The following is a 25,450-nucleotide window of genomic DNA, read 5'->3' on the forward strand; positions in this document are numbered from 1 at the left end:
GAAATACGCAGTGGCAGCATTTTACACGAGTCTTCAGTCTGTCCCAATTCCTGCTGTTCCAAACCTGTTGTGGTTTGGATAATATATATATTACCCAGGTCTAAGTCCAGAGACCAGAAACTGCAGCAGGGCAAAGGACAGGCTGACTTTAATCTGGGACTCAGAGAAGAGGTTTCAGTGCAGAATACAGCCTGTGTCACAGCTTGTCTGCTTTTGGGACCACTCCGATCGAAATTCGGGGTCACACGAAGCGAGTTCAGTTCCGTTTCTCTGCAGAGGCACAGAGAACACACACGTGGGAGTCTGGGCCGAGAGGAAGATGCGGCGCAGGACCTCCCCCTTTAGCAAGCGGGGTGTACTAACATATTTCAACATAGGAGGGTCTCTCAAACCCACCAGAAACCATGCTGGAAGATGAAGATAGAGGCAATTCTTGTGCACTGATCCAAAAAAATAGCATCTTCCTTTTTTTTTTCCCCAAAATTACCTGTTTTAATAAAGCAGACACACTGTGCCAAGTGAACCATTTAATTATCTGCAAAAATGATGAAGCAAAACAATAGTTTGCAAAACTAAATGACTAACCTCTGATTAAAATGTCTGTCCTCATTACAGGCAGATAAAAGATACAGGATCTTTCAAAAGGAAATGCACAGCGACGAGAAGTACGTGGCAGTTGTGGCATAGATAACCTGACATTTTGCAACAAGAAACAAGCTGATGTATGAGCACTGAAATGGAACAAAATTATTTATTCTTCCATTTCTTGATCTAGAAAGACCTCTGAGAGATTAAAAGAAGGAAAAAAAGAAAAAAGTTAAGAAAAAAAGGAAGGATGAAAAAAGAAGAGGGGTAACATGGGTTCCCAAGCCCATCGCCTCACAGGGAACACCCAGCTGCCAGGGCTCCTCTGGAGCCGAGCTCAGCCACACTGGGTCCATCGCTGGCTCCAGAAAGGAAGGAGGAATCTGGCTGCAAACGGCTGCTGCGAGAGCAGCCCCTGAATAACCACTGCCAACTGAACTCACCCGGCACATTACAACTTTCCCCACCAAGACCGGCTTTATCCCACACAGAGGAGAACCCAGCTTCCGTTCCAGGGATCCACGGGTTTTGATGTTGTTCCAGGTCATTAACATCAGTTTCCACTGGCTGCTGCCTCCCTGGGCCTGGAGATAACCCAGAGAGGAACCCACACCAAACCTTGGGGCATCTCCCACGAGCAACCCCCTCTCCCACAGCTGTGCTGCTGATGTCCCCAGTTCCTCTTGCCGGGCTCCACAGGACTGAGCCCCTCTGCCCCCTCCCTGGGGGGCTCTGCCCCAGGGGACTCTCCTGCCACTTCGACGTCACCTCCTGCTGTGACCCAGCAGATCCATGCTCTGGTTGGCACCTACAATTGCAAACATCTCTATCAGTGCAGCAGCCCACCCTTCCAACGTCACAACAGCTCTGACCACCTGCCGCCCCAAGCTGCTCCTGCAGCCCACCGGGCATCGTGACGCAGCCGTCCCACTACCTGACAGGATCACCGGGTTTGTCCTGACCTTTCTATGAAGTGTTGTGAGGGGGTAGGTAAATATTTAAATACAATAAAGCAGTATTTATATAGAGACCAATAATAAACACCCATTAAAATAAATATTTACTCCTTTGAGGTAAATTTACTTAAGGCCAATGATATGTAAATAAACACAGGAGCATAATTCCAGACCAAAGAAAGTGCCACTGATGAGAGCTGCCCTCAAACAGCCCTCACAGCGAGCTGCTGAGCCCACACCACCCTGGTGACTGGCCATGATTCCCTTCCTCAGCGCTCAGTCCAGCTTCATTGGGAAAACCCCTTCACACACGTTAACTGTGCTGATAACACGGCTAAAGACGACTATAAAATAATGCTGTTTAGAATAAGAAATATAGCAGAGACATTGCTACATCAAAGGACTGCTCTGAAATCCCACCGCTCCTAAGCGAGTGAACAACAAATATCACAGTCTCGCCCACAATCGCAACAACAACTGGCTCTTTATCAGCAGATAAAGTGCGTGACATGTTTCGGGATGTGACATTTAAGCTGCAGCCCAGAGGACATGGCATTCCCCCTTAGAAAGGGTGGACACCTTCACCTTGGGCTCAGTATCAGCCAAGAGCAGCGGCATTTTCAGGGAACAGCAGCAGCCACAGTCAGAGTGTGGAGGAAGGGTGCAGGGAGGGTGCAGGAAGGGCAGGAGGTGGTGGTCGAGTGGAGTGCGGCTCTGGGCACTCCACCCCACCAAGCAAACCCAACTTGGGGAGCCCACAGCTCAGACCAGCTCCTGGTTCTCCAGAAGCCACAGCTGAGACTGTAAAAATCTCACTCCGCACGCTCAGTCCCCGCTTTTCCACGTGCTCTGCAAGGCGTGTCAAGAGTTTTCCACCCCCACTCCTAATCCTTTTCCCCAGTCGGCTGCACACACCTCAAACTGGGAGGCTGGTGTGGGGAGGCTGTGCCGGCGCCAGAGTTACTGTGCATGGCTGGCCCTGCAAGCCCCGCAGCGCCCACGGTCCCCAGGCAGGAGACAGCTCTGGCCCACGAGCAGAGTTTGAAGGGGGCTTTCAAGGAAGGTTTTGCAATTCTAGAGGGTTATGTTTCAGTGGCACTTACACAGCAGAAAACTTATTAGAGGCAAGATCCCCAAGAGGCAGTGGCATCCCGGACTGGAACACACTGTTTATTAACTTCAGAGCGCTGTGGTGGCACCGGAGCCCATCCAATTAGCGCGGCCGGCAGGGTATCGGCACTCCGAGATCTCCTGGTTTCCGAAAGGGTTAAAGCTTATTATTAGCATATAATTTACAGGTCCTTTCTCCCAGGAAAGAAATAATGCACAGTAAATGCCACATTCGTTTTAATAATACATGTTACAGTCTGTGCCCAACATCTGCACAAAGGTAAAGCAGACAGGTTTTTCTGACATGTCCCACTCTGCCATCCAAACACAGGCTTTTTGTTTCTTAAGTGACGGAAGGTTTAATCAAGAAAGCAGGCAATTCATCAATCGAAACAAGGCTGCTCACACCGCCCTGACAGCACACACATGGTTTTATACAGAAGAAACCTCGCCACCTGTCAGCAGCACCTTTTACATCAGGATATACAAATACGTGGAGTGATCAATCCTCCAGCTCTTCCCATTCATTTCTCCCTTTTCTTATTATATTTTTCTTTATGCTAGATGTTGCCCTCATTCTCTGCAGGGATAGATGGGAGACAAGGCAAGCTATGGCTGTTTATACACTATCATAAAAATTTATATACCCTTAGAGTGACTTATTTCCCTTCTATTTGAGTACCATTATTATAAATAATTTTTCACTTCATTCAGGAATTTTCCCTGTGCGTTATTATCTGCGGCTGCCTGAGAGGGGCTCCTCTCTCCCTCACTGTCCTTGCAGCTCTGATAAGCCACAGCAATATGCAGCCAGGAGATGGTGAAGTCTGAAATGAAGGCAGTATGTAGTCACAACAACATCTTAATTAAGCTGAAGGCCATGAAGAAAGACTACGCCGTGAAATACTGAGCAGTGTCTGTCGACAGGTCTGTCTGGAGCAAGGCATTCTTCTTCCAGCAGCTGCCCGCTCCAACATGCATATTAAGCCTGTCAGCTCCTCAGCACCGCGCTCCCAGCAGCACCCAGAGACCTTGTGCACATCAAGTCAGGAGTAATTCAGCGCATGGCATGGGGTGGGACCAGGGCACTCACGGGCACAGAGCCAGCAGCGCTGTGCCACAGTGGCGTGGGGCCGTGAGGTCTGGGGATAGCTTCCTACACACACCCTGTCAGAGAGCGATTCCTTGGGTCACTCTGCAAAGAGGAGTGTCCCCAGCTTTCTGGTCACCCACCACTTCCCTGCCGAGACTGGAAGTAATAACAGGCTGGCTGAGAGCTGTAATTACTGCTTTCGGGGCTGTCTTTCCCTCCACTCCAGCTTTGTGCTAACAATTCCGTTACCTCTGCCAAGGAGGAGCAGGACAGCTCCAATGGGGATCTGCCCAAATGCATTTTGAGATGCAGAGTAGCTCCATCACCCAGACCCACCTCCCCTCCCACCAACAGGCTGAACCCCAGCCGAAGCATCATCTTCACTGACTGCTGAGACACCCTGGTGCCTAGGGACAGAAGCGTGCTGCGACACCCTCCCTGGCAGCCCTCCCCTCCCAAACAGCTCGGCCCCACCACAGGAACCCGAACCCAGGCGATAGGAAACGGGCAGGTTGGGGACCGTTCATGATGCCTTTTGTCTCCCTGTGCCAGCACCAGCCTCCTGTTTTGTCGGGAGCCAAGAGAGGGAGCCCACAGGCTTGTCCACGCGTGGCCACACCAGAGTCCCGCACCCATCACAGCCCCTGCCGCAGCCCGCACGTCCTCCCAGCACGCCGCGGGCAGGGGCTGCCCGTGGCACACCACCTCCCGGCAGAGCAATTAGGGATGAGGGTGGAAGCATGTTAATAAATCTCCCGTTGCCATGGCGCTGCGGCGCAGATGAAACAGGCTGGCTGCAAACTGCACCACGTCACAGGAAACTTGGGAATGGTTTCCACAGCGCGGCTGGGGGCTAAGCTACCTCGGCAACGCTGAGGCACGCACAGGGAATTGTCACAGCACCTCATCACAGCCGCTGAGGAGGCAGCGGTGGTCAGGAGTTATGCATGAAGATCCCTGCCAGTGCACAGGATGTTTCACATGACAAGACCCTTTCTTCAGAAACAACTCACAGCTGCAATAGCCATTACAGCACCGTACGCACCGCAGCCTGTGGAACGACAGTCTGGAGGAGAACGTGCTGTGGGGAAAAAGAAGTTCTACCCTTTGACTGAGTGTGCGTGCGCAAACGTGGCGGCGTGATGCTGTGCCCAGCTCTCAGGCCTGTCTGTGCTCTGCCCACAGTTATCTGGTAACACGCTCTGGTTCCCTGCAAAGTAGGTCACCTTTCCTGGCTGCACTGTGAGCTGCACAGTCCCAGGGAGTCCTGGAGCAGGGTGACCCTCAGTACTGTGCAGAGGTGCTGCCTTGCTGTCTGCACTTCCAATGCCTTCTCAGGAGAGAGCAGCTCTCTGCCCTGCATGCAGGACTGTCTCCTGTGCGGACAGGGGAACACGCCTTCCCTCACGTATCTAAATCCATTAGGGCAGGAGAGGAACAAGAAAAACCAGTACTGACAAGAATTATGCAATTGTTATATTCCATCTATTTAGGAACCCGAAGCTGCAGTTTCAGTCAGAGATTACCTTTTAAATAACCCTTTGATTATGGTACATGAATTAATGCCATGTTCCCGTGTTAGAAGTGTCACTCACTATTAATAGCAGGAGTCTGAGTGGCACATTTTTGCCATCTCCTCTCCCCTGATTATGCACGAGCAGTACCTGCCGTGACGCCCACCCAGCCCGGTGCTGCTCTAAGAGTCCCCTTCAGCCAGAGGAGGGGACAGCACTTCAGTTCGGTTTTGACTGAGTCAGCTTTAAAGCCATCCTCCTTCCCCTCCAGCAGAAGTGACATACAAAGCATGTCTCAGTGCGATTCCGCCCCACTGATCATGGTATCTGTTCAGGGGCAGCGTTACCTAAATCTCAGGAGAACTCTCTCGGACCCCAGTACTACTCAGCAGAGGCACGGGCTGTGAGCTACCCCTGAAGAGAAGAGGTAGGTGACACAGGCCCACACCTTTTCTTTAGCTCACAGAACCAAAGTCCTATCCCTGTGGATCATAATTAACTGCCAGACATCTGGAGTGCCAGCGACAGTCCGTGAGGCACAGCTCTGTCACAAGCATCCCGGCCTCTCACTCCCTAAGGCATTTCTTCCCAGGCCCCAAGAACCAGGCTGTGCTCCTTTTTAGCTGCTTCTTGAGGAAGACAAGCCCTTCCAGGCAGGACCTCGTCCAGGGGAGCGGAGCTGTCAGGGACAGCTCACAGGGACGCAGCTCCCAACCAGACCCACCGCACAGTCCTGAAGCACAGTAAGGAGAACCTGCCCTGCACAGATAAAGGGGCAGGCTCGAACCTCACTGCTCCCTATACTCAAATACACATTCTCCCCGCAGACCAGGGCTAGTTAAAAATAAAACCAGCTAAAATATTCATTGCCAGTTTTTTTTCCACACTGACATCTGGAAACCATCACTAGCTCTAGCACTTCTATACTGGCCTGGAATGGTGAACACAGGGAAAGCCGAAGCTAGAGGGACAAAGCGTGCAAGGACACGCTGCTTAAAGATAACACCAATTGCCCCATTTCCTACCATCTCACTTCAAATGTTCCCTGATACTAAGAAAACAAGTCTGTGCAGTAACAGGATCTAGACTACAGAAATGGGAAAGAGCAAAGGTCTCATCTAAGTTTTCCTGGGTACACTGAGTGTCACATACAACAGCACATGGGGAGCTGAGCCCTGGTGGGCGCAACAAGGCTTCCTCTGAGCAGGCACAGACTCTCTTACAACTCACCTGGGAGCATCATGAAAAAGGCACTGAGCAACGTTCACATAGGGCTGCTTTCCACCCAAGCCCTGACCTAGCAGCTCTGCGGCCAGCAGCATCCCTCCCCAAGGGCTGCCATCTCCACAGCAACGCCTGCTGCCAGTGACACAGGTGCCTGGGCATCTCCTGGGGTCTCCCCGCACCCCGGCTGCTCTTACCACTTATAGGCACAAGGCAGAGCTGGATGTCAGCTCTGTAGGTGCCACTCTCCAGGCTGCTCGCACGAGCAGGGCTGTTTTACCTGGGTACACTACTGACTGCAGAGGAGAGACACTGCGGCGCGAGCACACTTACCTGATATGGCATACAAGTTTGAGTGCTGGTGCTCCAAGTCCAGGCGAGTGCTGTGGCTCTTCCCTCGGAAGCTGGCAGGGAGCGTCAGCGAGATGTGCCTGAGGGGGAGAGATGGGAAATGGAGAGGATGTTACTGCAGAGCAGAAGATGCTGTTGCTGTCAGCTCGCTCCTGCGTGGCGCTTCCAGCCAGTTTAACCACAAACACCAATGCCAACCCTGCTTCCAAAAGCCAGGGCAGGCCAGGAGTAGAGCCTGATGGTTCAGCTCCTCTACCCGCTCCTCAGTCCAGCTGTGAGCAAGATCACCCTGGCATCAGCCCTCTCTGCCCCCCTGAACACTGGACTCAGCTGACAACCAAAGCACTATGGAGACGGTTATCCACCCCTGGGCAGGACACGGCCGCTCCTGGGGAGCCAGCACCCAGGGCCAGTCTGCACAGCAGCCTGTGAGCTCAGCCCCTCTCTGCAAACCCAAGTGTCAACACAAGGCACCAAGAGCTCATCTGAGCACCCTGAGGGGCTCAACTGCATTTCCTGCAAGGCATGAAGCCTAACCCCACATGCTTTGTATCTTTCCATGCCAAAAACCTTCCAACTGTGTTACTAAACAAGATCTTTGAAGCTGTCACTAAGTAAGGCCTGGTCCCGACGTCCCCGGAGCCTGCGGCACGCTCCCATGCTCCCTGTGCCGGGGCCATGCACACACTGGGCTCCTCACCCCAGCCCCAAGAAGCCGAACTACACTCGTCACATCTCTGGCTGCAGCCGTGCACGACGCCCGCCGTCCCAACCGCGCTCTGCCCAGCACTCCTGCACACAGAGATATTTTTACATCTTCTGTTAAACTTGCCTATAAATAGGAAAAACGGGCTGCATGGAAGTGAATTTGAAACTGTTTTCAGCATCTGGGAGCTAGTTAAAAGCAAAATCCAACAAAAGGCAAGCCTGGACACAGGCTAGAAGGCAAGGTGGGCGACCTTCCCAGAACATGCAGAGCTGCTGAAGCCAAGAGCTGCTCTGCACCAGCCTCTGGCACAGAGGACAGAGAGAGAGCCCTCCAGGCACAGCCAGCCAGCACAGGACACAGCCCAGGAAGCGCCTGGACATGCCGGGCAGGGGGAAGCAGGAGCATGGCCGCTCACTGCACAGACACAGCTCTGCCTCCACTGCAGGGCTGCACGCCCGGCCGGCTCAGCCACGGAGCTCCTTGGAGCACTGTGCCCTGAGAAAGGAGCCTTTCCTAGGAAGCGTTACCAAGAGCCCACAGACAGCTGTGCTTTGCTGGGAGACTCAGGCTTTTTCCCTTTTAATTCCAGTCTGTGTTTTTCTAAAGCTCAGTCCAGGTCTGTGTGAGTTTGCACACAGTCATTACTGCTCTGGACCCCACTGCCACGCACGCTGAAGATGCTCCCTCTTCACAGAGGCTTAGTGCAGGGTGAGAGCAGAGGCACCTCATGCCAGCCAGAGCTATGGGACAGGGAGAGACCCCTGGCATCACCCTTCTCCAGAAGGGACAGGCAGCTCCTGTGTCCTCTACCAACATCTGCAAGAAAGGGCCCGGTGTTCCCCCCAGCAGAGAACAGATCCGTGTTCTTAGCTAGCAGGTTTTATCTATTGAGCAAATCATCTGGAAATTATCAGCCTTTAGAAACAGGACACGTTTTGTGAAGAACTATATATTTTTAGACCTTGACGCAGTTGATGGTGAACAGTGGGATAAAATAAGAAAAAGCAAACATCAGCTTGAGTTGGCTTGTGCTTCCCAAAGCTATTTCTAACCAAAAAAAGATGGTGTGAAAATATTTTCAAGTTTGGCGAGCAGTTTGCCGTTTCAAACACAATCCATATGAGAGTCTTTGCGAGCAGAGGCAGGTTTGTCATGAACACACTTTAAACCAGAAGACCAGTGCCTGTAGGCATTACACGCTTTTCATTTGTATTTTAATAGCAGTATCCAAAAATACTTTCCAAGGCACCGAAACAGCCAGCAGAGACTCTGCAATTTCTCTTGCTGGTACGGGGGACGCTTTCTTCACCCCAACCACCATAGCAGGAACTGTTCTGGGAGTAAACGAAGCACATTTACTTCACAGGCCATTTCAAGCAGAGCGTTTGAGATGTTCCTACCAGCTCCTGCCGCAGGAGAGCTGACCCTCGCCCACCCAGACAGCCCCTCCCCACACCCCTGAGCCATCGGGGCCACTCATGCTGCATCCCTTGGGCCGGAGGGTCGCAGCATCCCAGGGCTGGCTCAGGGCCCTGCACCAGAACCGCGGTGGAGCCATCAGCGGTAAAGCTCCGAATCCTCAGCCTGCTCTGCACCGGGTCCCCAGTCAGCACCCCTGCGCCTGGCAGCTCACACTGCCCCGGCTTCCACCACACCACATGCTGACACGGCGCACGTTCCACGAGTGTAACTGCAGTGAATCGCTGGCCGCCGGGGAGGCTGTGACCATGCGGGCAGGAACACGGCAAGGGAGGTGGCACACCCACACCTCACTGCCTGGCTCCTCCATTCGCTCCCTGCTTCAGCCTGAGGGATGGGAAAAGGGGCCCTGCAGCTGCAGGAATCAGGATGGCTACAGGCAGGCGCCTCCAGAGCTACTCTCAGTGGGCAGCGCTCTGGCCACTGCTCCCAAGGCTCACGGCCGGGACCAGCCTGCCAGCACCAGGAGGGCTCATGCCTTGGCTGTTATAAGGGTGTTTGGAGATGGGCAACTCAGGCGCCCCCTTCCATGTCTGAGGTAGGACGAACACACACCTCATCACTCCCAGCGAGCTGCCGCAGAGCACCAGCCCTCTCCAAGGACAGCACTTAGCTACAAGACCACAAGACAGAGGGCAGGGACTGTTCGGAGGAGTCCAGCTCTCCCCCTCCCCCTGTTAAAAGCATGACATTGTAGGGAAAACCTGGGAAACAAAGACTAATTTATTTTAAATTAATGCAAACTTTGGCCAGAATGAATATAACTTATACCTACTAGGTTGATTGCATAATGTATTTTCCTTATGTGTTGTGAAAGCCAAATCACTTTGCATTGTAGAAGACAAAAAAAAAAAGAGGCTGCCATTGGAAAGCAAGAAAATCCCAATTATGAAGTCCCCAAGTTCCTAAACACATATCGTGAAAGTATGTGCAGCTCTGCAGCATATGGCAAATCAATTACTAGTTTAAATTTTAAAACAAAAACATGGTAAATGTGTTGCAGAAATAATCAAGAACAACGGTTTGGTTTAGATTACAGCGGCCACTAGAGTTTTGAATACAATTAATCATCATTCCAGGCAACGGGAAGCCATATTGACACTTATTCCTAATTTGAATATTTAATTAGGGTGAAGTTCTTCATCAAATTAACACAGAACTGGGAGGAAAGCCTAAAAGATTTAAACAATTACTCCTTTAACCCTTCACCAACCGCTCACCTGAGAGCGCAGGGATCTTCTCCCCGTTCTGCAGAGCTACACGAGGCGCCAGCGCCCACCAGTCAGGATGAGACCCTGGGCAGGGTGGGCACAGCATCCCCCAGGGGTGGATTCAGAGATGCCAGAGTGACACGGGCTCCTGAGCACCCACGCTCCTTGACCTTTATCAGAGCAAAGCTTTCAGGCCAGATCTCCATTTCCACATCAAGACCAGCTCCCAGGGCTTTTGTGTTTGTTTTTTTCTGTTGGTGTGGGGTTTGTTTTGGTTGTTTCTTTGCTAAACTCAAGAGCCTGTCCAGAATCATCTGCTCGGCTCAGGGACAAAGCTGCCTGTGAGGGATACCACCCAGGCCCTGTCTGCCCTGGCAGTCCACAGGATGGATCTGGACCCTGGTGCTGCCCCAGACCCACTGCTCCTCCCACGACAGCATGGGCATCCTCCCTCCACACAGCTCTGTCTCCGATCGCTCAAACGTCCCTTTATGTGCTGTATTAATCCATATAAGAAAATCTCTTTTAATGAGGAGTGATATAGTTATGAACTCTCTAGAGCCATAATTAGAGCAAACTAATTGAAGTTGTGTTTTGACACACTTTCCAAATTCACGGGTACTGCATGACATATTCACAACACTACTGCTGCACAGCCATGGCGACAGCAAAATCATTAGGCTAATAACGCTTATTTGCATTCCTATCATGCCAGCAGCACGCCGTTAAATACTGCTCCAACCAGCACTCCTCTACTCTGAAAGTTTCCACTGAAAGATATTAACAGTAATTATTAGTGCTTTAGTGGAATCTCTAACGTTAAGGAATGGCAACTCACATTAACTACCCCCATGCCGATTATTTTCCTTTGAACTGTCACATGAAGAAGCAGCTTTCCTCCTCCCTGCCAAGGGAAAGCAACCAGGAGGATCTGGTGCTGCTGGGAAGGAGGGAAGGATGGACGGACACCTGTCCCAACCAGACCAGCCACCATGACCCCAGCCCGCTCTCCCCAGCGCAGAAGCAGAACCCACATTGTTCCAGCACAGGTTAAATGCCAGAAATATTTTTCCCCAGCTCACAGTAATTTCCAGGCAATCTAGGATGGAACTGCAGCAGCACAGCTCAGGCCAGGGGAGATTTAATTACTTCTCAGTCATTAAATCCAGGGAACAGGACTACATAGGACAGGAACAGAACCAGCATGAGAGACCATTCGTGTGCTAGCAAAGGTGGATTGAGGTCTGTGTGCAGTATGGCTGCTGCTGGAATGTTTTTGGAGAGTAACTCTGGTCCAACAGGCCCAGGAACACCCGGCGGCTCCCAGCCAGGTATTAATAGCTGTCTGCAGGAAGGTGATGAACTGCTTTTGAAGTTAAGAAGCAAGTGCTCGTAAAAAATAACAGGAGGATCGTAAGGGGAAGTGCCAGAAATCAAAGGATGCTTCAAAATTCATATAAAAATATCAACAATGCACAGCGAGGCACCAGTGATAAGCTTTTGCTTTCCAGCTGGACTGGATGTGCGTGGTGGAGACACTGGGCAAAGCTCTGAGGAATGCCCTGTGTCAGTGAGGACATCACAAGCCAGGCTGTGTGCTGGGTCCTGCTCCCCAGTACCCCACTATCATGACTGCATTTATTTTAAATGAACTTAACAACAGTGCTGCAAGACCTGGGATCCCATGGGAATGAACACCTTCAAATAAAAGGGATTGTACCTTCCAGAGTCAGTGGATTACAAAGACCACAGCTCATGAAAACAGGACAGCACAACGGAGACCCAAGCTGCACCCACACGAAGTCAGCACCAGGCTGCAGCTCTCAGGAAGGGCAATCCAACAGGAGAGCTCTGCCTGTGGAAGGGGACAAGCCTGGTTCAGAGAAAGGAGCTGCTGGAGTTTCCCTGACAGACACCAGGACACCTCTCAGCAGCTGCTCACTCCCCAAAAACGCATTCCCCCAAGAGTGGGTACCTGGGGCTCGGGGGGGTCCAGGATCCCATATACAGTGTGTTCCTCCACAGTCCTTAAGTTTTACTGTGCTCAGGCACAGCAATGCCAGAACACCTACCTCATACCCCAAAGAGCTGCAATGAAAAACAACACTGTGAGGCAAGAATCACCTCGGGTAATGGACTTCATTCCAGACAATCTAGTCTAATCGTGTAAACCAAATATTTAAATACTTTCTAAAACCTCCCTGACCCTTTGCCTAAAACAAGCAACATATGGGCTCTGCAAGCATTTCATCTCCTTCCAAGCTACTAAAATATCCTGTTTCCCAAAAATCAATGAGAGCTGGTGGTGCCAGACTCAGGTTTTATAAAAGCCCAAACGCATGAGAGAATGAGGAAGGAGTGAGTGATTCTTTCCACTTTTAGCTTCCCCATTTAACTTTTGCAGCTGTAGAAGGGGAAGGGCCCGGCTGCAGCACGCATCCTCAGACAGTGTGTGCTCTGCATCCCCCCGCCCCCCAACTGACCCTCCAAGACAGGGGAACACAGTGCTGTGCTGCTCTGTCCAGATCAGAGCACTCCCTGGCTGAAGGGAACAAACCCCGGTGACGTTAACAAGGGAGCATCATCTACTGCAGCCCAGCAGCCCACCATGTAAGGCTGAACGCAGGAAGATGTTCCTGCAGCTTCCTCTATACAGGGATTAATTTAGATCAGAGAACTTAAGTAACCAGGATAGAACAGCTGCCAAACAATAGAAAAACCCCAACAAGTTTAATTTACACTGCCTGGAAGTCTGAGCTGTAGCCCATTAAATTGTTATAGGCAGAGGACTGCATCAAAGAACTAAGACCTCATACTGTAAGCATGAAGTGCTTATGAAGTGGTTGTCTTAGATGAGCAGCACGGAGTCTCTGGAGGCTGCAGTGGGAAGAGCACAGCTCTCCACATCCTTCACCAGCTACTCTCCAGAGTCAGGAGTTTTCAGATAATGAAGCAGTAGGGAAAAATTGCCAAACAGCAGAAATACTCCAAAAAGATAAATTACACACGGTGTGAGCTTCCTCGGTTAGGATTTTAAATCCTGTTGAATTAATCAGCACAACAAAGCGTGGTGGGCTCACAGGTCTGGCGAGCAGCATCTGAGCCAGCCCCTTGCTGGGGGGCTGGTGCAGGGGGGGCTGCTGCCCAGGCTCAGCCTGGGGTGCTATGGGCTCAGCCCAGCCCGCGGGGCGCAGCGAGGCCGCCCCTGCAAAACCTGTTAAACAAATATTCCACATAAAGACTCATTTGGGAAGAGCACGTTGTCAGCACTTTGCCAGTAATAAATAATGACAGTCCAAACACTTTACTAAAAGCAATAAACTCCAGAAGTGTTTTGGAAAAGGGTGAAAGTGATTGATTTAAAGAAGGAAATATCTGAGCACAACCACATGCGCTTCGGGGTGAAAGCACAGATTACAAATCAACAGTGGCAGAGATCATATTAAATAGCAGACAACACACAAGTTTTAGGGAAAAAGCGCTCAATTCCCCCTGCGGGGTTTATTTAACAAGTGAGTGTAGAGCTGCTCCATGAATACCTGAGTCTGTACTTAACGACCCCACACCGCACCCCAAGGAAACCTGCCTCCAGGAGCATCGCTGTGCCAGGAGCAGGGCTCTATGAAGAAAAATCACTCCAAGGGTATCTAAGCCTCCTCACTCAGAGCACTCCCCAAATTTTTCAGTGCATCCTCAAGATCAGCTAAATCAATCAAACTTCTCCTAACTACAGTGAGTGTCTCTCAGCTGCTGCCATGGATTCGTGTGCCTGGAAACCCCTCATATTGTTTAAACATTTTTTCCTAATCATCCTTTTCTACCACTAAAACATGCTGGACTGTGACCAATTTTTGCACGTCTTCATCCAGCAGAGTTGGAAGTGAGCCAGACGGTCAGCACAGCTCCGTAACAAACCCCTTCTGGGAAAGAGCCTGTGGGTAAATGGATGCCAGCACCCCTTACCCACTCACACAAGCCGCCACGTTCAGATCTGCACAGCATACACACATCCCTGACATTTCATCCCTACATTGTGCTCCTGTCCCCACACAAATGGGTCTCTGGAAACACTTTCTCCAAGCTTGAGCCTCATTTCAATCTCTGTGGCTCTCTTTAATGCACAGGCACGGCGATGTGATCCCAGCCCTGGTACCATCCTTGGCCTGCTGTGGGGTACAGAATTTCAAAGCTAGAAGCACTGTGCTGCATTTCACAGCACAAGGGATTTCAGCATTCACTCCAAAGCATGTTGTATTAGCTGCAAATCAGAAGGTAGTGTTACTTTAGAGCTCTTGTAACAGATTAGAAAATGCAACTCCAAGTAGGAAGTGTTTTGTAGAGGATCAGCCAGCTGGAGATCACAAGGTGTTGGAGCAGTTTCCAGTCAGACCATGCACACCCATTCCGTGTCTTAATTTTTAAGATAGTAGTTTACAAATAATATTGTTGCTGCTTAATACTGAAGGTTCTTCCCTTCCCACCTCCCTTCAATCACCCCACAGCACAGGGTGAGCCCGGCTATCGCCAGGCGAGCGGGGCTGTGCCGCGCAGGCTCGCTGGTGCTTTATTAGCTGCCACCTACTGCACATCAGCCTCCAGCAGCCACACACTGATCGCTCCCCAAGCTTACGTGACACAGTTCAAACACCATTAATAAATCAATTTGAAAAATCAGACTTCTCTGCCTAGAAAGGAAATTCTTACATTCCTCAACACGAAGCTCCCTTGGGAGCAGAGGAACAGGAGCAAATCATTTCCCTTTCCTAAGGAGGGGTAGCTCAACTATTAAAAAGGTAATTGGGAGCACAGGAGAAGTTACACATCCTGCTCCTGTCTTGGGGCTTTAAGTAGGGCAGGTGCTATCTCCTTACCAAAACCAGCACAGAGCTTCCCTGGGGCAGTACTCCCCAGATCCGTATCACAGGACCTGGGCCCTCGGTGGCAGACCCTGTGCTCAGTACCAGGGAGGGCACACAGGGAGGGGGCTACTGGCTGAACTGCAGCACCCAAGAGCTGTTACCACAGCCCATCAGCCATGTGGGCCAGGCCTGAATCACGACCACAGCAGGGCTGTGCTGGGCCCTGGTCTGGCACAGTGCATGGCCCCTCTCTGCGGAGGCAGCACACACTGCTGTGTCCTTGGGCATCACTCCTGGGCTGGGGCAGAGTCCGGAGGGACCACCACCACCCTGGGACAGGCCAGTGCGTGGTCCTGCAGCCCCAGATGAGCTGCTGTAGGGGCCAGCACCCCACCGTAACCTGCAGCACAGGCTCACCCCCTGCCCCAGGCCTGGCCTGCCCTCTCCTCGCCCTCCCTCCGTGGCTCGCGCTGAGCACGGCTGTGGAGACACATCCCAGGGAGGCAGCTGGAGGAGTTCTGCCCTTCTGAACCCCAGCAGCGAGCGCCCAGCCACGCTGAAGCATGACAGGAACACAGGCGGATTGCAGCGAGCTCTTCCTTCTCCCTGGTAAGCCATTAACCTTTCAGATGACAGCCTGGCAAACTCAATGACTGAACGATTCCCAGGGTCAGCACGAATCTACATTTTCAAAACCTGACATCAACAAGTAAAAGTTGTGACTGAATCCCAGTCTCTCCGAGAGGAAGATTAAACGCCTGTGACACATCATCTGCAATCAGAGTGCTCCATTTCCCAAAGTATCTGTCACAGATTGATAACATCCACGCAAAAAGTTAAGTGCAATTATGTCTGTCACTGTAAAACACACTTCAGCAGCACTGACTGACATCTTGCTTGCAGCTGACAAATTGAGAGAGGGCTGCTTGAATGAAGGTGGTGGAAACTCCAGCAGCACCTCGGGAAGGGATGCAAAGCCCACTCCTGATCTGTGGAAACCACTCAGGCTCAAAGCACTGTGGCTGTGATAGGCTGGCCCCACGGGCACTCACAGAAGTCAGGGACTCACCTCCAAAAGGCTGGAACTGGACTCAAAGAGGAGAGCATCAGCACACGTCCTGCTCTAGTCTGCTCTGGCAGAGCTTGAGGCATGGAGAGGCTGAGCCCAACGTGCTGCTCAGAGGCTCCTGTACTTTCCAAATGCCCAACCCACACACTGGCTGCTGCTGATGCACAGTCTGGGTGAAACAGGAGCATGCAAAAGGCCACATGACCTGTCACCATCAGCTCTTTGGGGGACAATTACCTCCTTGTTCCCCAAAGCGATGTCACTGAGCAGCTCTGGGGACTGCAAGCCTTGAGCAGAGGGCAGAGGTACTGAGCAAAGCTGCAGTCAAGTCCCATTGGTGACTCAAGTCAGCAAAAGACAGTTCTTTAGCAGCGGCCTTCTAGGATGGGAAACCACAAGTGCATGTCTCCAGGCTGCCATCAGTGCCGAGCTCTGGCAGAACCAGGAGAGGAAAGGCAGTAAAGCAGCGTGGTGCCTCGCACAACGGCACGGCTGCGCCACGCAGCACAGCATGCCGCCTGCCGGGCCGCGCGGCGCTGCCGTTCGAGGCCATTAAGCCAGATGCCTGCAGTAGGAAACACCAAGGAGAAGTGACTGAAAAACAACGAATGCAGTCCAGCACTACCAAACACAGCTCCCTGCCTGCAGCTCTGGCAGAGAGCCGCAGCCCTGCAACACAAGCAGAACCACTGACGTGCAGTGAGCTGCGGAGGTCAAACCTCTGACGTGACGGAGCTCCCACGGGCTGCCAGCCACTGCCACCAGTAACTTACACCAGGGATCGGAGCAGGAAACACGGCTGGTGCAGAAATAAACATCTCACACAGTAAAAAATCCTTCCACTTGGGAAGCTTCTGCTGTGCAGACCCTCACTGGTGTGTTTTACTGGTTTAGTACCCAGGGCCAGCAATTGCTCTGCAGCCCTCACGCATACCCTCACGATTTAAAGTTATTTTCTAGTGCTAGACACCAACTGAAAGAACAGTTTAAATCTCTGGCCAGCCAATGACAGCATCTCCACAGCATGCTCTGTTCAGCAGTGCTCACCGCTCTTCTCTCAGCATTCACAGCACCAGCAGAGTAACTCGCTGCTGCTCCTGTCAGGATATATCCACAAGGAATAAAGCAGCAAGCTGACTACCAGAGCATTTTCATCTCTCCACGGTGACGTAAAAATAAGAGGTTACTTCTGACTACAATCTTCCACAAACATTAAGTGTTGAGTAACTTACCACGCTGCTGATAAAATATTAGAAAAGGCTTTCAAGCAGTACGTGTTCCCTGTAATAATGAAATATTTGCAGGATGCACCTTTATATACATTTCTATTTCTTAAAAAATATATTGGATAATAAATAATCAGAGGAAAAAAACCAGACATGAAAGATGCCTTGAATGATCAGGCTGGCGGTGTAAAAGTTACCTGTAAATCACGCACAGGGCAGGAGAGTGGAGCTGGCTACAGACAGGTGGTTTTTACTAGGAGGCATTAATGTAACATTCAATTATTCCACTGCATACTGGCTGTTTTAACTCAGCCAAATTAGAATACATTTTATATTGACTATTTTGACATTTGCTTTATTTGGCAAGTAAAACAAAACTGATCCAATTTCCTTGCAGCCATTGTAAACCATAAACTGTACAACAAGAGGTTATAAAATATATAAGCCTTGTAAACACTTCTTTTCAGACTGTCGCTGATGCTCTGAGCTCTAATTTTGGCCCCGTTCCCAACAGCTCTGACGCTGCTCTGCAGCCTTCCCTGCTCAGCCATAAAGTGACCCTTCCACACTTAGTGATTAAGGACTGCCATTGACATTCTCTTGCTATGATAATTTTTTCTCTTTATGGTAGAAATCTGCCCAGACAGGAATTTCTTGCAGACAGAAAATGAAGATCTGTGCTCTAAAATCAAGACATCTTTTCCTCTGATCTCACATGGCCTGTGCCTGCACGTAGCTCGTGTCCAGCAGAGCTTCAAAACGACGTATGGGCTCCGGTGGGACAGGCTGAAGCCTCTGGAAGACTGCTGGCTTCTCATCTCTGTTTGAGAAGCAAGACAGCATCTCTGCCTGCAGCACACCTGACATACAGGACAGCAAGCAGTGTGCCACGGCACCGCAGGCAGCTGAGCAAAGCTCTCCAGGAAAGGAATGCCCAAAGACTCTGGAGAGCCCAGAGAGCCACCGCATGACAGGAGTTAAGCCTGGGTCACGGGTGAGGGCTCAGCTGCACACTCCTGCCCAGCAGAGATCCCGAAAAAGCTGCTGGGTAACAGCTCACTGCAGATCACAAGCCTCACTTTCTGAAAGCACCTCTAAGTGAGGACTCCAAAGGACACGCAGCCACGCGTCTGTCCATCCATACAATACAGTGGCCTTTGTACACAAACTGATCCCCCTGGAATTCCTTCCTCTCCGCTGCCTGCTCCGACATTTGAGCTCTGCAGTTACTGTGATACTGTAACTGTATCCCAGCACACCAAGTGCCTAGTGCCAAAATACAGGTTCAGTTAAACGCCCACAGGGACCCACAGAGAACGTGCTGTGCCCTGGTCACAGCCTGACCCAAGTCCAGCCACGAGCCCCCCCACGCTGGATGCTGGGCTTCCACAGCAAGCACTGGGCGCATCAAGTGCTCAGCGTCACGTCTGGGTTGGTTTGTTTGTTGCTGAACACCACTGCCTTTTGTGCAGAGGAGCCCAGCAAACCAGTGTCAGTACAGGACCACTGTTGCATGCAAGTGTCCAGACAGGTATTGTCTGTAACACCAGGAGAACAGCCTGCACACACACAGCATGGCAGCGCCTGCCCCCAGCGCTGCTCCTGTCACTGCAGGGCAATGGTCTGCTCCCCATGCTCAGGGTAGCAGCAAGGCTGCAGCACAGTGACTGAGTCCAAGGCAAGAAACAACAGGGCCAGTTCTTCAAACCATGAGTGGAGCAATTCTAGAGAACAAGCACAACGGGTGTCCCTGGACATTAAAATCTGCATGAACACTTCCTCATCTCTTTCGTCAAGGGGAGAAATGGGCTTGGCTACAGTTCTGGCTTACCTTCCAGGGTGACCCACACCTACCTGCTGAAAACCACCCCATCCTGCACAGCTTAGAGTGAAGCAAAGGTGCAGTTTGCCATTTCCCTTCCTCTACAGACCTTTTGTCTCTTATGAACTCTTCACACAACCACAAGGGAACATCTGCTAAGCATGTACCTGACACCACACCCCCTTGCTATCAGATCATGCCATGTATTCACTCATAGCCATGTGGTACCCTGGCCAGCAACAATACACCACACTGCATCCAGTAGAAGGGGCTGGAAAGCAGAAAACTTACTTGGGCAGGTTAGGAGCTGGTGTTGAAGATGGTGCTTGGGAAGGAGGAGTTGCAGGCTGTGAAGATTCATGGTTGCGTGGAACTCTGCCCATCCGGTACCAAATGCCCATGTTGTTCAGCTCCCTGTGCAACCAACACACAGGACATCAATGCTGGAAGCACGTGCTGCACACATGCACAAGTATCAAGTGCTGATGTGTTTCACTAACAGCTTGGTTAATGAGAACCAGTCTAATTAGGGTGGGGTTAGTTAATTCCTATGTTAAACTCAGTAACACTTGTGCTTACACAGACTCTTCTCATGACAAGCTGCAGTTCTTACAGGCTACTATTACAGTTACAGGAAAACAGGGTGCTCAGCCTGGGTAGGACTGGGTTTATGGCAGCAGGTTCTGGAGTGAGGGGTACCTACCCAATGAACGTGTACTGCGGAGGAGCTTGTTTAGATCTGCCCAGGATTCGGATGTCACAGATCGCTGCCTCGGTAGAATCTCGAGGGATGAATTTAATGCACAGCCTCTTCTTTCTGAAAGCTATTTCTTCTGCAAAAACAACCCAGGACACGGGGTGGGTTTTATGCAAGATTAGGGTATAAATGTTATTTATTGTCTCTCCAGATATTAGGCAGATAATTATGGAAGGAACTGGAGCCAAAGAACAGATATATGTCAGCAAACCAGGCAGCACAGTGCCATTCAGTGGCTGGACGAGTTTTCTATCAGGAGCTCTCTGTACACTGTGTGAGATTTGTTACTGGGCCCTGCGATAAACCAACACTCCCTGCTACTCTCTGCAGAGAGGATACACACCATGTATGCCACAGAGTGCTGTGCCACAGAACAGACACGGCAGGTGATTTTTCCACATGCTTCTCACACTTGCCGCCCCTTTCCAAGGCAACATTTGCCTCACCAGGCTGGGTGGTCACATCTAAACACTCCTCCCACAGGCATCACCTCTAGGAACATACCTGGAAGCCGCTGACATAACCAGTCAGTTTGTTCTGCCAAGTGGTTCTGAGCAGCCAGCCAAACCGAGGAGAGGAGCAGGCAGAAACCAGAGTGCCAGGCAGAGTGGCTGTCACAAGAGCTGCCTGCCCAATCCTCCCTCATCCTGAGTGGTACCAGCATCTCCTGACTCGGGCAGGAGGCAGATGTGACCCTCCCACCGCAGCTGCCCTGGGATCTCTGCAGGGACACACCAGGCTCACCAAGCAGAAACTGCGAGTGCCTCCTCGGGGACACTGTGCTGCACAGGGGCCATTGAACCCACTGCATGGCCCCTTCCTGCCACGCACTGCAGAGCAGCTTCACTTGTTCCCATGTTACCCATGAGGAACAGCTCAAGCCCATCTGTATCAGGAGCTCCTGTACATGCTGGCTGTGCCTACACGCAGACACAACCACATCCAGCCAGGAGCCAGGCCCACGGCAGCGGGTGGTACCGGCACACGGGTCTGCGGTGCTTGGGAACCACTGCTCTGCCTGCTGGACTCACAGGAGCAAGGGGAGGTTTCTGTTTGTGAACACAGATACTTGAGAGGCATGACCAAAGCCTACCAATACACTGGAAAACCTGACGTGCAGGCACTGCATGAAAACCTGGAGAACGCCAACACCTACAGACAAGTGCCTGCAAAACAAACCCCCTTCAGCTTTAATATGAATACATATCCTCCAGCTTAAAAATACACTCTCACTTCAACAGATGGCGAGCAGCCCTGTCTCTATACTCTCCTCCTGTTTAGTAATCTGCACCTTGGAGAAAGCAATCCATCCCAGCCTCTGAGATTTGCTGTGGCACCAGCGCCAATAAACGCACCAGCAGCACGAGGTGTGTCACCACACAGCACCTGTGCCTGCACCTCTGCAGCTACAGTGCTGCTCTTTAGAGATGTTAAATACCCGAGTCCCTGAAGCCTAGTCTGCCCCTGCTTTGGAAAGCTAGAGCTTTTATTTCATGTGCCTAAAACTGATTTTAGGAGCCCAGGGTTTAAGGCTTCAACGTCTGAAAGTTGTGTCATGGCCTAACAAGGAGTACTACAGTGAATGCACTTGCTGCAAAGCAACTGCCACTTGCAGACAGGCACGGAAACACCTACAACCACAAATTTAACTGAACAAAACCAGTGCCTCTTACTTGACTGCCACAGGAAATACAAAGATATTTGCTTTTGCCTTTGGTCTCTTTCACTGGCTACAGTCTGCAGTCTACAGCAAACTTGGTTTTGGAGCTCAATTCATTAATTACACATGCTTAACCATGGTTAATTTTAAGTAAACATATTATAAAGAGTCGATTGCAATGTGTTCATTCATGCTAACAGAGGCTGGGACATGCACCACTCCACTAACACAGACAGTGCCTCTGCTCTGAGCACTGGATGGGTCATGGGCCAACGTGCTTCAATCAGCTCCCCAGCACCTTTCCACCAGCTCTCACCCAGCAGCACACGGTAAGTTCCCAGCACTCCCACGGGGGAGCAGGATAAGCCACCACTCCCCCTGCACCACACGTGCCCAGAATTCTCCAGGGAAAGGGGGTGACCCAGGTAACATGCTGCAAAGCCTTTCACTGCTGGGTCACGGGTCCGAACCAGAACCAGAGCAGCAGCAACTGAAACACTGAGCTCCTCTGCTGCAGGCCCGGATGAATTACTTCCTGCAAGGCAGGCTCACAGCTCCGCTCTGCTCCTAACAAGGTGGGTCTCATTACTGAGAAGTACTGCAGCAGGAGCTGCACACTCGGCACCCGTGCACAGGTCCTGCCACCCTCCCACCCTGAGCCCCTGTCCCCAGGGCGCTCAGTGCCTGCTGCAGAGTGCTGCAAGCAGACCTGGCCCCGCTGCCCCACGAGCCCTGGGCATCTGCACACACAGCCTGGCAGCTGCCAGCCTAAACCCTGGGGCAAAGCCCATCTGGCCCTTCGGAAGCGAGGGTAGTGTTCCCCTGGACCCTCCACTTGTGCCTTCTCTCAGCAAGTGCAAACACCCCCAGCACCCTCAGCATCACTGCCAGGACACGGGCTGTGTTTGCTCATGCAGGGAGGTGCAAAGCTGGGAGGCACGAGCCCAGTGTCCATTTCAGTGTCCATCCGTGACCACCCCTCAGCCCAGCAGCTCTGTTCCCACTAGCGCTAGTGCCCCCTTGCTGAATGAAAGAGCAAACCGCTCCTTCCTGCCCCAGAGCTGTGCTGCCCTGGCAGGGGAGCTGGTGACAGGCAGCAGTACTGAACAGCCTGAACAGCACAGAAAAACAGAGGCTGTTTCCCTGCAGCCCAGAGCTGCCCCAAACATGCACGTGTAGCCCAAGAGGCGCAGTGCTGAGCGTGTCCCCCAGCCTGGGACACAGCCCTCCACCGCCCCACCACAGGCACTGGTGAGGTGCTCCCAGGGAACGGGACTGAAGAACAGACACCAACTTACGTGTATCGATGGTCTCCTGGATGGGGATGAAGCCCACAGGTAAAGTGTCTTTGATATCAATGAGCTTCATATCAACCAAGACGTTGCCTAAATGACTCTTTGGAGAGAGAGAAAAGAAACAATTGGCTACAAATTCACACCCATCTGTTCTCACCTGCTGAGCCTTGAGACGCTCTGCCATGGTACCTAGCCACCACCTTTAGAAGCAGTAAGGAGGTACCAAGCCAACACTTGGAACTGTACCCTCTGCAGGGTCTATATGGTCCTTGACTAGGAGATACTGGACAGCTTCTGGCATTTACAGATTCTTACACACCATCCACTGCCTGGATCCTCAGAAGCAGAGCCACATCCCTGCCTCTGGAAACACGGCAGCTCCAGTGTTACCTCCACCACCTCACTCCCTACGCAGGTCATCTCAGTTCTCACACTCTACATCTAGAATAGCAACATGACATTTCTGTGACAGTAACAGCAGAAAGCACTACAGAAAGATGGCTCATACAGACACAGCCAAAGTTATTACATGCATTAGCTAATTAGTACTGAGTAGACATGGTTCTAGCTCCAAAGGCAGGCACACTCCAGAAGAGCAGGCCATTTGGAACAAAGAACTTCATTTGGAGTCCATATGAATTCTGAACTGATGCCTCATCCTATTAATCAAGGCTTGAAGAGCTCAAAACACAATTCAGAATGACAGCCTCCACAATTGTTTGGAGACCAGATTTTCTTCGCAGCTCTCGTTAAAGCCAGCATTGCTGCCAATAATCTGGATCCACGTATGGAAGAAAAGCACACTGTAGTTACTGCACAGCCTTTAGAAATAGAAATGCAACACAGAACAATTAAAATTCCATCAAACCATGTCAGTGTGTTTTACTGTCACCGGTTGCTAAGTACCTCCTTCCGTTGTTACCCGGCAGAGCATTCCAGGCAACCCTCTGCTCTGCAATGATCACACTGAACTGGGTTAAAATATATTTCAATATACAGTCTCTGAAGTAAGGGGAGATCAGGTCAGAGTTTATGCTTTGGAGGTACTGCACAGTCAGCTTCTCCCCAGGAAGGGCACCCTGCCTGCAGCTCTGTCCCACCAGGCCAAGCATGGCACACGGCCCCTGCCTGCACAGAGTGACCGAGGCCGGGCAGCCCCTACCTGCCCCCGTGTCTGCTCTGGCCAAGGCCTCTCAGAGTGAGCAGTGCTGGACGCTGGGGAGCCTGAACCTATCCATGAACGTGGTCCTGGCACAGCAAATGGTAGACTAAGTGGTCACTGCCCATTCATCTTCCATGTTTTATTTATCCAAACTGCCTGGCTGCATCCCACCAGCGTGCAGCGTCCAGCTGAACCAGCCATCGCTCCTCCATGGACAGCAGGCAGGTCGGAGAGCTGCCTCTGGTAAGCTCATCAGCTGCTGAGACACGGAGTCAGCACTGATCCTCTGCTGTATGCAGGGGAGAAGAGGGCTCAAAGCCTCTCCGGGGTGAGGGGCACTGTCCAGGGCCACCTCACCATGACACCCAAATACCACCAACATCCTCAGAAGCTGCTGGGAATGACAGCTCTGAGAGAGACACTGCAGACTGCCTCTGCTGTCAGGGACCTGAGGGGCATTAATGGTGCTAACTGCAACCTGTTCTTCCAGACAAACAGTTCCCAGTGTTTTGTTGAAAGTGAAAACTCTGAAGCAGTAAAACTTCCAAGCCAAAGCTTGGCAACATATCCACATCCAGAGGCTCCAGGTCACTGCTCATGGGGAGGACTGAGGCTTTTTAACCCTCGTAGGTAGCTGCTGGGCAGCACATCGTACTGAGAGGAGATGGAAAGCTCTTGCTGGGCTGACCAGGGACAAGCACGTTGTTCTTTGCACAAGGGGTGAAGGCTACTCCCCACCAGTCAGTCCTCAACTCCCCCAGCCTATCAGCCCACTGACCAGCCCAGGGCTGGCAGATGGGTACTGGTACCCACCGCTCTGGTTTCTACTTCACAAGAGGCCCCTGGCACACTGAAGCCCATGGCCTTGAGCAGCACGAGCACATGTTCTGCCTAGCACAGGCAGAGGGGCATCCTCAGAGGGATGGCAGAGGCTGCCCAGCCTTGGGAAACCCTTGAAGAGGAGAGGGATCTCCCACCCCCTCCTGGGCCCAGTCACGGTGAACTGCAGGGCGCTGGCTCCACCAGTGCCCAGCACCAGGCAGGATGTGGCCCAGAGCTCTGCCAGCAGCGCCTGCAGGTCTGACATGCCCCTGACATGGGGCTCCAGACAGGCTGGTGCAGGACAGTAACACCCTGCACACCCACTGCTGCACAGCTGTGACCAGCACCCTCCCCACGCTGCCTGTAACTCACCCCTTGCTGGTACAAGGGGAGTACTCCAGAGCTGTGCTGAGCAGTGGACTCACACCAGAACCCGACAGGCACTGGCTGAGGGTAGCCACACCATTTCTGGTAAAGCACTTGCTACTATCCTGTAATTATTTCTGACAACCCCACACTTAAGGTGGCCACAGATAAACTTAATAC

General features: G+C 51.7%; 1 protein-coding gene across 2 annotated transcripts in view; it reads right to left on the reverse strand.

Annotated features, from left to right (window-relative positions):
* The window catches only part of MVB12B (multivesicular body subunit 12B), a gene marked incomplete at its 5' end in the record, with an annotated part of 59,403 nt that overhangs the window by 21,702 nt on the left and 12,251 nt on the right, over nt 1-25,450 (reverse strand). For both annotated transcript variants that reach the window (XM_084272359.1, XM_084272358.1), the window contains 4 exons: nt 6,816-6,913; nt 19,500-19,622; nt 19,912-20,041; nt 22,924-23,020. In XM_084272359.1, coding sequence (XP_084128485.1) covers nt 6,816-6,913; nt 19,500-19,622; nt 19,912-20,041; nt 22,924-23,020 — 448 coding nt within the window. The remainder of the gene's footprint in view (nt 1-6,815; nt 6,914-19,499; nt 19,623-19,911; nt 20,042-22,923; nt 23,021-25,450) is intronic.

This window comes from Gallinula chloropus (genome assembly GCF_964237585.1).
Source record: "Gallinula chloropus genome assembly, chromosome: 18".
Lineage (NCBI taxonomy): Eukaryota > Metazoa > Chordata > Aves > Gruiformes > Rallidae > Gallinula > Gallinula chloropus.